General features: G+C 44.4%; 1 protein-coding gene across 3 annotated transcripts in view; it reads left to right on the forward strand.

Moving 5' to 3' along the window:
- Window positions 1–4,939: 4,939 nt before the first annotated feature.
- The window catches only part of TSC22D2 (TSC22 domain family member 2), a 54,773-nt gene continuing 46,679 nt past the window's right edge, over window positions 4,940–13,033 (forward strand). For all 3 annotated transcript variants that reach the window (XR_011470299.1, XM_070405961.1, XM_070405962.1), the window contains exon 1: window positions 4,940–7,890. Coding sequence is in view for 2 of the 3 variants with exons in the window: in XM_070405961.1 (XP_070262062.1) it covers window positions 5,921–7,890 (1,970 nt within the window). In the remaining variant the exon portion in view is untranslated. The remainder of the gene's footprint in view (window positions 7,891–13,033) is intronic.

Consider the following 13,033-nt stretch of genomic DNA (forward strand, 5'->3'; position numbering starts at 1 on the left):
ATCCGAAGCTTGCCTGCATCTTGGCCGGCCCTGGGCGGCTGAAGGGACTGGGGGATTCTGGAGGCAGGCGCGCGGGTGGGCCCGGCCTTGCCATGCACCTGCCACCCCAGCGGGACTGAGGGGACTGGGCGCCGCCATCTTGTGGCTGTGGGCACTGCCATATTTGAGGGTGGGGCAGTCAATTAGCATATTCCCTCCTTATTGGCTGTGGGCGTTGTCATATTTGAGGGCGGGGCAGTCAATTAGCATATTCCCTCCTCATTGGCTGTAGGTGCCGCCATCTTTTGCGATGGCGTGAGGGTCAATTAGCATATTTCCTCTTTATTAGATATGATTAGTTCAAAATGCACTCCCCTCCCCCCCAAATTGCTATGATTTGCCTGACCTTCAAAGGACTTTGGGACTCAAGGACATATTCACTATTTAAAAAGTACATCATTATTTCATAGTATAGCAAACTCTAGAAGAGTATCTTATAGAAATTACCTTAAATGTGAAATTTTTACACACTTCATTCTCAAGTAAAATTTGTGCATTTCAATCAGATTATGTTTTCTTTTTTGAAGAACTGACTTTTTAAGTATTTTTAAATAAGTTATATGTATATATATTTTATTGATTTTAGAAAGAGAGGAAAGGATAAGGATAGAAAGATAGAAACATTGGTGATCTGGAAGCAGCTCTTCTTCTTGGCCGGCATCTTGGACATGGTGAGAAAGGCTGGGGGGCAGAGAGGCACTGCGGCTCCTCTGCGAACTTGCTGGAAACCAGGAAGGGCAGAGCACGGGCCCCCAAAGACAAAGTCCGAGTCCGCGCTGGGGTCTGAGGCCCGCCGCCGAGTCACGGGCTGATCCGGGCGCTCGTTCTGTGAGACATCCTCCTCTCCCTTTCCTTCTCTGTGTCGGTCTCCTGCTCTGCCCGTCTCACTTGCGCGGCAGCTGCTCCTCCTCCTTTTTCGCCTCCCGCAGCCGAGGCGCCTCAATTCAATCCCCTCAGTGGTGGCGAGAGCGCGATCCCAGGGGCGGGCCGGCGGCTTCCTCCTCCCGTCTCCGGGCCGCCGTGGTCAGTCCAGCGCCACGCGGTCCGCAGGCCTTGGCTGGGGGTGGGAGTGGGAGGGTGAAGGGGAGGATTGAGGATTGAGCCCATAACCAGGGCATGTGCCCTGACCAGGAATAGAACCGGCGATCTCCTGGTTCATGAGTTGACACTCAACCATTGAACCACACCCGCCAAGCAGATTATGTTTTCCTTTATAAAAGCATTCATGGAATTTCATTAGCCATAGTCCTTCTTTCATTGCATTTCTTTCCCTTTTTGGATAATATTATACAATGGCCTCACTGCAAGGGGTTATTAATAAGATATTGTTCCAGAAATGGAACCCAGATCATAGTAATAAATCAAGTACTACTTGTTTAGACAACTCATATTTATTTCAAGTAAATGCTTTTTGGGACCTGAAAACTGTCGTTCATTTTTTATTTTTCTAACAACTTGGTGATAAAAACATAGAAAATAAATATAATCTATGTCTAAATCCCAGAAAAACTTGTTGGCTGGGATACAGGCTACCAATTCCTAATGCACACAGGGAGTGCTCAATAAATGTCACTGTCTGACTGATAGTATTATTTCTTAAGGTTTTCTTCTCTTAACCCAAGCAGTTGCTTAATTTGTACTGAAAGTCTGATTTTCTTTTCTCTATCCCAGCATGTTTAGGTTAATATACCATTACTATTTTAAATTAATATACCATTACTATTTTAATGCATTTATTTTTAAAAACAGTTTTTCTTGAGTATCAGCAGATCACATTCCAGGATCTTGTGACTATGTAACAATTTACCATCTGGTACTAATATCCTATATAATAAAAGGGTAATATGCAAATTGACCCTAACAGTGGAACAACCAAAACGACCACTCAACCAGTCACTATGAGGCGCACTGACCACCTCTCGGTTCCTTTCCCCGGCTGGCAGGCTCCCATCACCTGATGGCAAATGGGGAACCGGAGGTGGGTGGCGGGGTACGTGAGTGGTGCTAGGCCAAGGCCCCCGCCCCACCAGTTGCCCCACACACAAAGGGCGACCTGCAGCGGGGGCAGGGCTGGCGAGCAGGCAGGAATGGCTGACCTCTCGGTTCCACTCCCTGGCAGGCAGGCTCCGATTGCCCGATGGTGAACGGGGCGATAGTGGGCAGGGGTGGGGCCGGCTGCAGGCAGCTGGGGAAGATGGCCCTAATCACAGGCCAGGCCTAGGGACCGTACCCGTGAATGAATTTCGTGCACCGGGCCTCTAGTGGTTAGATAACCTAATAGAATTTGGGGGCATAGTACTCTCAACTGATGAAAAGATCTTGCTGCAATAGTTTTTTTCCCATTGATGGAAAGTCCTTAGTTTCTAAGTCCTTCCCCCACCCCCTTCTCCACCCATTTTATTCTTCCTAAATGTACTTACATTGCTTCAAATTAAGTCTTTGAGGGAAATACCAGGTATAGGACAAATTGGGGACTCTAGAGCAGTAATCAAAGTTTTCACCTATGATTTCTGGGTGCAGGCATGGAGCTAGAATTGCATAAGACCCCTGGTTTTGAGGTTTGGGACTCCAGGGATCTCCCCATTTCCAGTGAGTTAGGCTACCATGATTATTTGTTATCAATTCTCTACTCACAGAGCATACATACCTGCACATAAATCCTGCTTTCTATTATTTTAATTATTTATGTGAAGGCTTTTAATCCTTTGTGGGTCAAACAAGAATCACATAGCTTTTTGTAGTTTGATAGTTATACAATTTTTTGTCCTCTGTAAAATGATTTCAAACCTATTTACAACAACCAAAATTCTTACCATTCTTCATAGGAGTTTTATACAATAAATACTCTAAATTTTTAAAGAGCAAATGTATAAAAGAAACTAGGACCTTTAAACCCCTTGTAAAATTTACCTTTAAGAGAACTATTTCATTAGTTTAAACACACACAAATCTTTGAACATATAAATAAAACATTTAACTTTATAAATCTTATTTTTGCTAAGATGTCTTTTGACATTTCTAACCCCATCTTACCAGAAATATAGCTCACTAACTGATGATCTCTTCTAAATTATCTTTGTCATCACTTTAATTTCATAATAAATCCTTTACATGTTCATCAAGGAGAAATGGTCTTTCATATTAAAATTTTTCCTTAAACTGTGATTTAGAAGTACCATAACAAGAAATCAAGAAGTTTATGTAATAAGAAGGTAATGGGACAAGCAGGCAAATGATACTTATTTTTCCAAAAGCTGAATGCATTTATCACCACTTTTAACAATCTGGTAAATCAATACAAAATTACATTAAGCATTTATAAATTCATATTTGATTTAACCAGTTGATCTAACTTACTGATGAAAAGTGTCTCTAATAATTACTGAAATTACAGAATTAGAAATGAAACATTCCATTAGCTATCTGCCACAAAAGCAGCATAATGTTACACTTTGTTCCCTTTTTTCTCCCACCCTCTTAAGAAACAGGAATATTATGTGGTCTTATTTCACATCCTGACCTCAGGATGGGTTTGGAAGACATGGTTTCTACTAAGGTATAAGACATATTTCTGTATATTATTCACACTAAGGACCTAAAAAATTCTCTGTAAGTTTTAATTATCAAAACATTCTTTGAGTTAAAAAGTATTTCTGTTCTTCAAAGATTAAAGAACTGAGTATAATGACTAACTGATTTATGTAACTGATCATATGACTGTTAAACCTGTAATAGAAATGACATTTTGATTTCTAGCAAGACTTCTTAAACTTTACCTAAAAGATGCATTAGAATGTCAAAGTTCAAGAGCCTCCTTTCTCATTTTTAAAAAACAATTTAAATGGCCTTACCATTTTCATTTGCCAGAAAGTAGCTAAAAGATAATAAATTTGCCAGTACTTTCATAGTTGCTCTCTGTACTGGGATAGGAAAGGGTGCTTGCTGAATTGTTCTGGTTTTCATGTCCCAGTCCAAACCATATAATACTCTGGCTCCAACTAAGAATTTTAAAATCAACAAAAGAAAGAACTGTAACTATTTAACGCAGTAGGTTCTACATTTATGGAGCCTATAAGCTCATTTCCTGGGGAAAGTGAAAACAGTCTTAGGACTTTAAATGAACTCTTGGATGCTGGAATCAAAGCAAATACAGGAAAATTAGGAATATGTTGGTAACCTCTAGTCTTTTTTTAAACTGACCTCATCCTGGGCAAGTAACCATCTCCTGATGCCATTGTTGGAGACAATTTCTGGCTGAAAGATCATTTTTCTGACTCAATCTGACTTGCTATTCTTGGTTAATCATCCCCATTTCTCTTATCATTTCACTCCGCAGACTATAACATTTCCTTTCAGGAAAGACTTTTTAAGTGATTTGGTACTTCCAGATTTGGTCTCCCTCTTTATTCTAGCTAAATCCCCCCAGGCCCCATTCCGATAGCCCTCGTTTCACTAAGATTTTGCTAAACATTAGACACAGCATATGACCTCCATCCAGTCTTTCACTGTCTCGGAACAGACATAAAAACATTCGATTGGTGCGGTTGCAAGCTTCTCTATGCTAGGAATTTAAGAGTCATTGGCTCTTCTATTCTACTCTTAAAGACCTGCAAGGCAAAATTTAAATTTAAAAAAATTTAAATAAAAAACCGCTCCCTTTTTTTAACCTTTAGCCACGCCCACTGCCTCCCTCCAGCCTCCACGCGAAACTGCAGGAAACCGGAGGGGGCGGGACGGTTACGTCATGACGCCCTTGCGTCAAGGAACGCCGGCGGCTGCGGCGCTGGCGGTGGCTGCGGCAGCGGCGGCATTTTAGTCGACAGCGGCGGCGGCAGCGGGGCTGCTGCTCCTCCCAGCATCCCTGGCGCGGCCATTTCAGCCCCATCTTGGCCGAGGGGAGGGAGCTGCAGCCGCCGCTTCAGCAGTTTGAATTTCAGTTTCTCCAGGGTCTTCGAACCGGGCGCACCGAGGAGCAGCCGAAGAAGCTACCGCCGCTACCTCACACAACCGGAGCGCCTCCGCTCATCGGCCAGCCGGCCGCCGCCCCTCACTCTGAAGAGCTGTGAGGGGAGGCCGGGACTGCCGCCGCCGCCGCCGCCACCGCCGCCCGCGGGGGTGGCTCCCCTGTAAGGGGAGGACCGAGCCGGCTTTCCCCTCCCTCCCCTGGAGAGGGTTTCCGCCTGAGACGCTCGACATGTCCCTGGGGCTGAGCTCCGGCTAGTGCCGGGGAGGGAGGGCCGCCCGCCCGCGCCGAAGCCCTGCTGCCCGCCCGCCCGGGGACCTTCAGTCAGCCCCAGCCCGCGGCTCCGGGCTGAATCAGAAACCCCGGCTCCGGACCCGCCGCTCCTCGCCCTCTCTCAGCGCCCGAGTCTGGAGCGGACGCCGGCACCAGCCTGAGGAGCCCGAGCGGGGCAGCACCGCCCCTCACGCCGCCGCCGCCGCCGCCGCCGCCGCCTCCTCCTCCTCCCCTTCGCCCTCCCACTCCCACCCCCAGCCAAGGCCTGCGGACCGCGCGGCGCTGGACTGACCACGGCGGCCCGGAGACGGGAGGAGGAAGCCGCCGGCCCGCCCCTGGGATCGCGCTCTCGCCACCACTGAGGGGATTGAATTGAGGCGCCTCGGCTGCGGGAGGCGAAAAAGGAGGAGGAGCAGCTGCCGCGCAAGTGAGACGGGCAGAGCAGGAGACCGACACAGAGAAGGAAAGGGAGAGGAGGATGTCTCACAGAACGAGCGCCCGGATCAGCCCGTGACTCGGCGGCGGGCCTCAGACCCCAGCGCGGACTCGGACTTTGTCTTTGGGGGCCCGTGCTCTGCCCTTCCTGGTTTCCAGCAAGTTCGCAGAGGAGCCGCAGTGCCTCTCTGCCCCCCAGCCTTTCTCACCATGTCCAAGATGCCGGCCAAGAAGAAGAGCTGCTTCCAGATCACCAGTGTCACCACGGCCCAGGTGGCCACTAGCATCACCGAGGACACCGAGAGCCTGGACGACCCGGACGAGTCACGCACTGAGGACGTCTCCTCTGAGATATTTGACGTGTCTCGGGCCACGGATTATGGCCCTGAGGAGGTCTGCGAGCGTAGCTCCTCCGAAGAGACTCTCAACAATGTTGGGGATGCGGAGACTCCCGGGACGGTCTCCCCAAACCTCCTTCTGGACGGGCAGCTAGCGGCCGCGGCTACTGCTCCCGCCAACGGAGGAGGAGCCGTTTCGGCCCGGAGCGTGATTGGGGCGCTGGCCAATACTCTGGCGACAGCTGCCACCCCAGCCCACTCCTCGGGGGCACCCGGCGCCCCCCCGGCCGCGGGCTCATCTGCGGGGCCAGCTCCATCGCAGCCCCCCGCCACTTGTAGTTCCCGTTTTCGCGTGATCAAGCTGGACCACGGCAGCGGAGAGCCCTATAGACGCGGTCGATGGACGTGTATGGAATACTATGAGCGGGATTCGGACAGCAGCGTCCTGACCAGGTCCGGGGATTGCATTAGGCACAGCAATACTTTTGACCAGACTGCGGAACGAGACAGCGGCCTGGGCGCCACCGGAGGGTCGGTAGTAGTGGTGGTGGCCTCCATGCAGGGGGCACACGGGCCTGACTCGGGAACTGACAGTTCCCTGACTGCTGTGTCACAGCTACCCCCGTCGGAGAAAATGAGCCTGCCCGCTCCGGCCCCGCCACTGAGTTTTGGCGTTGGGCAGCTCCAGCCGCCGCCGCCGCCCGTAGGTGGGGCTGTGGCTCCAAGCTTGGCTCCGAAGCCGTCGTTCCCGGGAGCCGCAGCCGGGCCGCAGCAAGTGACGGCGGTTCCGCAGCCCATCCAGCCCCAGGGAACCGGGCCAGGCGTCGTCCCTCCGGGGCCCAATGGACAGGGTCTTCCGCTAACGAATGTAACCCTGGCGCAGCCCGGCATGTCTCTGCCTCCGCAGCCTGGCCCGGCCGCCGGCGCTTCTGCGACGCAGCAACCCCAGCAGTTCGCGTATCCCCAGCCTCAGATTCCGCCGGGGCATTTGCTGCCGGTCCAGCCCTCAGGCCCGAGTGAGTATCTGCAGCAGCACGTGGCCGGCCTGCAGCCGCCGTGCCCCGCGCAGCCCTCAGCCACCGGCGCAGGAACGAGCCTCGCCGCAGCGGCCAGCCTTCCGGTGGGCACCGGCCATAATGCCCCCTCGGGGACCGCGCAGATCATGGGCCCCTCTTCTCTGCCCAACGAAGCCGTGGCTCCTGGGCCGGGACCCGCGCCAGGCGGACAGGCGGCGCCTAGTCAGCCGGCTGGAGTTCCCCCAGCTCCTGTGGGAGGCACAGTGCAACCGGGCCTGGTTCCTACCGGGGCCGGGCAGCCCCAGTCCGCGCCTCCACCGCAGGTGGGAGGCAGCGGTGCGCCGTCAGCTGCGTCTGGTGGCCCTCACACCATGGTGCCCGGAGTTCCAAACGTGCCTGCCGCTGTGCCCGCTCCAAGCGTGTCCAGTGTGTCTACCACATCTGTTACTATGCCACATGTACCCACGGCCCTGGTCCAGTCGCAGCAGCTGAGCAGCCATGCGCCGGTCAGCAGGAGCGGTAGCATAATCCAGCAAGTCGGGCTGCCTTTAGCGCAAGGCACACCCAGTGCACCAACAAGTCTACCACAGTCTGACCTAAGCCAGTTTCAGACTCAGACCCAGCCTTCAGTCGGACAAGTTGACGATACTAGAAGAAAATCAGAACCCCTACCTCAACCACCACTTTCTCTCATTGCTGAAAATAAGCCTGTTGTGAAGCCTCCTGTTGCCGATGCCCTGGCAAACCCTCTTCAGTTAACACCTATGAACAGTCTGGCCACCTCTGTATTCAGCATAGCTATTCCTGTTGATGGTGATGAAGACAGGTATGAAAATCTTATATAAAATATTTTATAGGAATGTTTGGCCAAACATAGTTTAGGGTGCAACTTTGGAAGAGTTCTTTTTCAATTTGAGGCAGTTAGCAGTTTTAAATATAACAATTAGTGTTTAGTAAAGTTGATTTATCAATTCTTAAAAAAACTAGTTTTAAAGATTGCCCATGTAAAGGTGGCTAATGAGAGAATTAGTCTTGTCACAGTTGCTCAAACATACTAAAATGGATAGGAATGCAACATTGTTTATTCAAAAGGGTGGATTTTATCTTAGTCCTCTCAATTTAGAGATGGTAGCTAGTAGGATTGTCCCTTTTTTAGATGTCAATCACACTTGAACACTTATGGCAGACTTTTGTCAGTGTGAGTTTTGAGATTAAACAATTAGAAGTTTGCCATTCTGGAAAACCAGAAGGCCCTTTAGTACAGAAAGATCCATGTAAGATCTCTATCTCCTCCAGTGTATCTGGAAAGGCTGGAGAGATAATCTTGAAATGTCAAATCCGGCTTTGAAGATCATATCTTCGTTCAGCCTTTTAATGAAAGAGAATAGAAAGTCAAGAGGCTTCCCAGAGACTTACTTCTTTAGATACTATTTTTTTTTTAAAGTAAAAGTGTATCTGAAAATGCTTCCATCATCAGTCTTTGTACTATAGGAAAGAGTGATATGAGCTGTAGTAAAAATCTGTAGTTCTTGAAATTAGAGTAATTTTAAAGGGGTAAATGTCAGCAATTGGCTCCCTCTATTTAAGGGAAGCTTCTTTAATTGTTTAAGTGAAAATTGGTATATTTGCCATATCAATCCTACAACAGTTGATGTTTGGTTATTGTTTAATGGGGATTTTAAATGGTTTTGAGGAAATTCACATGAAAACTTGACATAATATACCTAACCTAACGCAAGTTTTAAAAACGGATTTGTCACAGCTTTAAAATTATATTTTAAAACTACAGAGAAAGTTTCAGGTACTTCACAAGTAGACCTTTATTTGCTGGAGGTTTTGTTTTCAGAAAGGTTCATTTTAGATGTGTTAAAAGATCAAAGCTGTTTTTATGGAATAATTGGTATGTAGAATACAATGAGATCTGTTAAAGCTTTTTCTTATGTTTCCTCTGGGTTCCTTCATATTCTTAACTTTTCATTTCTGTTTAGCCTTGTATTTTATATACTTCTGTTGGTTGGTGTGAAAAATGCTTACTGAAATTCATCTTCTCTGCTTTTTGTAATTCAAAGTTCATCTTTTTTTGTAGGTGACTTGCTTGTGGGGAGTCTTTCTTCCATTTGAGAACTCTTAGAGAATTCCACGTGTCCATAAGTGAGCTCAGCTAGCTAGTCATTGAGAAATTTTATGTGGATGGAACTACCAAGTAAAGAAACCGATTCCACAAGCCACTCAGAAAAATCCCTCTTTTGCTCCCATATTTTCACACATAGGGGCACACACCTAAAATTCAGATTGAGTTTTAATTATTCACCTTTGGTAATAGTCAACAGGTGACCTTCCCTTTTCTAGCTGCCAGAAACTATTTTTTTCTGGTGGGTTAGTAAATAAGCATTTGCTTACCTCCCTGAACCTGTTTTACACTGCCCCCATATTTCTTCAAGAAATAATGACTGGTTTTCTAACCCACTCCCAAAACACCTGCACACCTGTGAATGAAGAATGTATTTTCTATTCTCTTCACACCTCTTTCAGTTTACAGCATATGTAATTACATTCCTCATAACTTTAATATGATGATATGGCATGAAGCAGAGAGATCTGTTGACAAATGGAAACTCTGGGATGTATTTTTAGAGTATACCTCTAAGATGCATTTATTTCTCCTCCCCTTATTAAAAGAGTTGATAATCTCATCTCATTTCTAAACATGTGAATATTTGAACTACAGATACTACTCTATCAGTGTTATCAATTGCAACAGTTAATCCAGTGTAGGAATTTTGATGTGTGTGCAGTCCTATTTTAAATATGGCACTTCCCTCCCCAACCCAGTCTTTTAAAATCTGTTGCTTATCAAATCTTCATTTCTAATTTTTGTTATAGTCTTTCATTGGTTTTCAGTTTAACAAGCTAGTTTCCAAGATGTAATGTTACACATTTGACTATTTTGTCACTGCAACCAACATACCTGGTGAAGGAATAAATCCATTAACTAGAAATAGTTGTGTGTTTTTTAATGGGAAGCCTTTGGAAAAGAGGCATTTTAAAGTTCTGTGCTTGAAATTAAATAACACAGTTTTTCTAGGTGTATGTTTAAATTACTGAGTTGAGTACTTTTGAGGATAAAGTACCAGCACAATCGTAATTTTAATATGGTGATTTTGGGTTGCCTTACTAAATTAAAATCTGCATACAGTTTTTAAAAAGTTGTGTTGAATTTATTGGGGTGACTGGTTAATAAAACTGTATAGATTATATACAATTTTATTTACAGTCATTCAAATGTAAAATAAAATGGAGTGAGAAGTCTTGAGTAATTATGACTTAAATTTTATGAATAGGTTGAAACAAATTTCAAATCATAAGAAAGTATTTGTAAGGTGTTTGCTTTAAAAAAAATGTTGAAGGAAAATGGAAGATTAACAAAAATGATTGAGGTGATTTTGGTTGATATATTGAAAACTCTGTTGTCATTTTGGTTCCATTACTAATACAAGGCTCTCCGTATTGGCTCATTTTGAGACTATTTATTTTAATGAATCAGAAAAGACCTTATATTATTACATCATAATATTATCATACCTTTAAAAGGGCTGATGTTTGTTTATGCAAAGTAAGAAAATAATCTTAAAGTTCTTGGTTAACGTTGCCCATTGGCCATATATTACTTATTACCATAAAGTTAATCTATTATTTTAGCTTTTCTCATTAGGCATATGATCATTTGTTGAGATGCATCAAATTGATTTTGTATAAACTGGAGGATATAATGATGGTTGAAAATAATCATAGAAAAATGTGTAACCATTTTTACAGTGAAAGTTATAAAATTTGTTTAAACTACCTGTACACTTAACAGACTCCTTTTTGGTAAATGGGGGAGGTACAGAATGTTACTGGCCTTTTTTGAAAACGAATACAGTACAGATAATTTTCCATAGATAGCTGACCAATGTGAACTCTGTAGGCCACATTCCAGGAACTCTTATGAATGGCTGCAATTGTGAACTGTCACCTGCAACCAAAACACTGTTGAAAACATGATTGTAAGTCTTCAATCAAGGAAGGGTCCAATTAGAAAGGGTCAGGTTCAGACAAAGAACTGCAGAATATATAAACCAGAGACAAAGGGACACAAAACACATTTTTTTAGATTGGTTTTCCTATTAGAGAGAAAGAGAGAACAGGCTTTTCCCATTGGGGCCACCCCTGCCCAGACGGAGTTTGTATATGCTTCCAATAAACTTCTACATATTTATTTTTAAAAAAACAACAACAACAAAACATGATTGTAAGGATCCCTTAGTGCAGCCGTGGGCAAACTACGGCCCGCCGGCCGGATCCGGCCTGTTTAAAATGAATAAAACTAAAAAAAAAAAAGACCATACCCTTTTATGTAATGATGTTTACTTTGAATTTATATTAGTTCACACAAACACTCCATCCATGCTTTTGTTCCGGCCCTCCAGTTCAGTTTAAGAACCCATTGTGGCCCTTGAGTCAAAAAGTTTGCCCACCCCTGCCTTAGTGGCAAATATCTCTATATCTTGTTCATGGTTTTATTTGTGTAGTTAGTTAGTTATTACTGGTAAGGTATTATAAATTGTAATTGGTTAGTGATGTGTCCTGGTATGTATTATAAATAGAAATTTTGTTTGTACAGTTTTAGACATACATATGTAAATGTATATTAGGAGGCAGAACTATAACTCTGTAGATACTTAGAGCTTATTTTTCTTTATCTATATTAAATTGTGGAGGTAATTTTGCCCTTCCAGCTTTTCGGTTGATATTTAAATCACATAGTAGATGCCATCTATACTTATCCAAGTATCGAAGTATTCTTACCAAGGATTTTGTAATCCAAGTGTAAAGTCATGTGATGAGTGACTATTATTTACTAAGAGCTGATGATGCATTCATCAGAATGCCATGTTGATGACTAAAATTAAGGAAATTATCATTGATTTCCAGAAAGGCTGATGATCACAAAACCAAGAGTTGTATGAGAAGGAATATGGCCTTTTTAATTCACAGTGATACATACATTGTTTAAAAGTTTGTGTGGACTAAATCATATAGGCTGAACATTGATTAACTCTTGAGAAAACATGGGCTTGTATGTGTGAGGATAAGACATACTCGAAGTAACTATTTTAGTTACCCTGGTTTTTTCCTTGCAGGGGAAGGAGTGTATCTTGAACTTAATTGCTTTTATGAGAAGTCATTTTTTATAGTACTGGTAGTGGGGTATATATGTTCTCTTATTCCTGAGAATAAATTTACTACCAATCTTTTGATAGCACTAATTTGGAAATAGTAAAACATGGTACTGGATTTATGGATATGGTACTTGCTAATTTGGAGTGGTGTTTAGTCTTTCTCCGTACCAAAGGAGATTGAAAGCAGTACTGCTCTCTAGTGCCCTCCACTAGCAAAGAGCAGCCCCACCTATGGTAAAGAAACCAAAATGAATCTCTTTCTTGAGGAATGGTTGCTAGGGAAGTATAAAAGGATCTTGACTTTTCTTTCCTTAAATGGGAAAATTGGGGGAGAGGGTGGCAGGGGGGAGGAGAGTGGGGATGTGAGGGTAGAGAGTGACTGCAGATAACCAAGACAGAAAATATAGTGAAATGACATGAAATGTGATCTCAGAAGGAATAGGAACACTTGTTTCTACTGAGGAACCATGATCTAATTCCTTCTTCTAATAATTGTTTAACCAGTATGTATTTCCTTTTCTGAACAGAAACTGTTTATTTCTTAATTTCATTACTCTTGAGTATGAGGAAGAGAGGCTTAAACAGGTCTGGTTAAATGTAGCCTGAATGAATATGTACCCTAAGTAATTGACAGACAGTATTAAAGGAGTATATGTAACACAGTTCTTGAATTGGAATAAATCATTCAAGTTTGTTTTAAATACTAAACCGGTGGACTTGTGATTAGATGGTATAATATGAATTACT

Source organism: Myotis yumanensis, unplaced genomic scaffold (genome assembly GCF_028538775.1).
Source record: "Myotis yumanensis isolate MYYU_CA2020_CCGP unplaced genomic scaffold, mMyoYum1.0.hap1 SCAF_2, whole genome shotgun sequence".
Classification (NCBI taxonomy): domain Eukaryota; kingdom Metazoa; phylum Chordata; class Mammalia; order Chiroptera; family Vespertilionidae; genus Myotis; species Myotis yumanensis.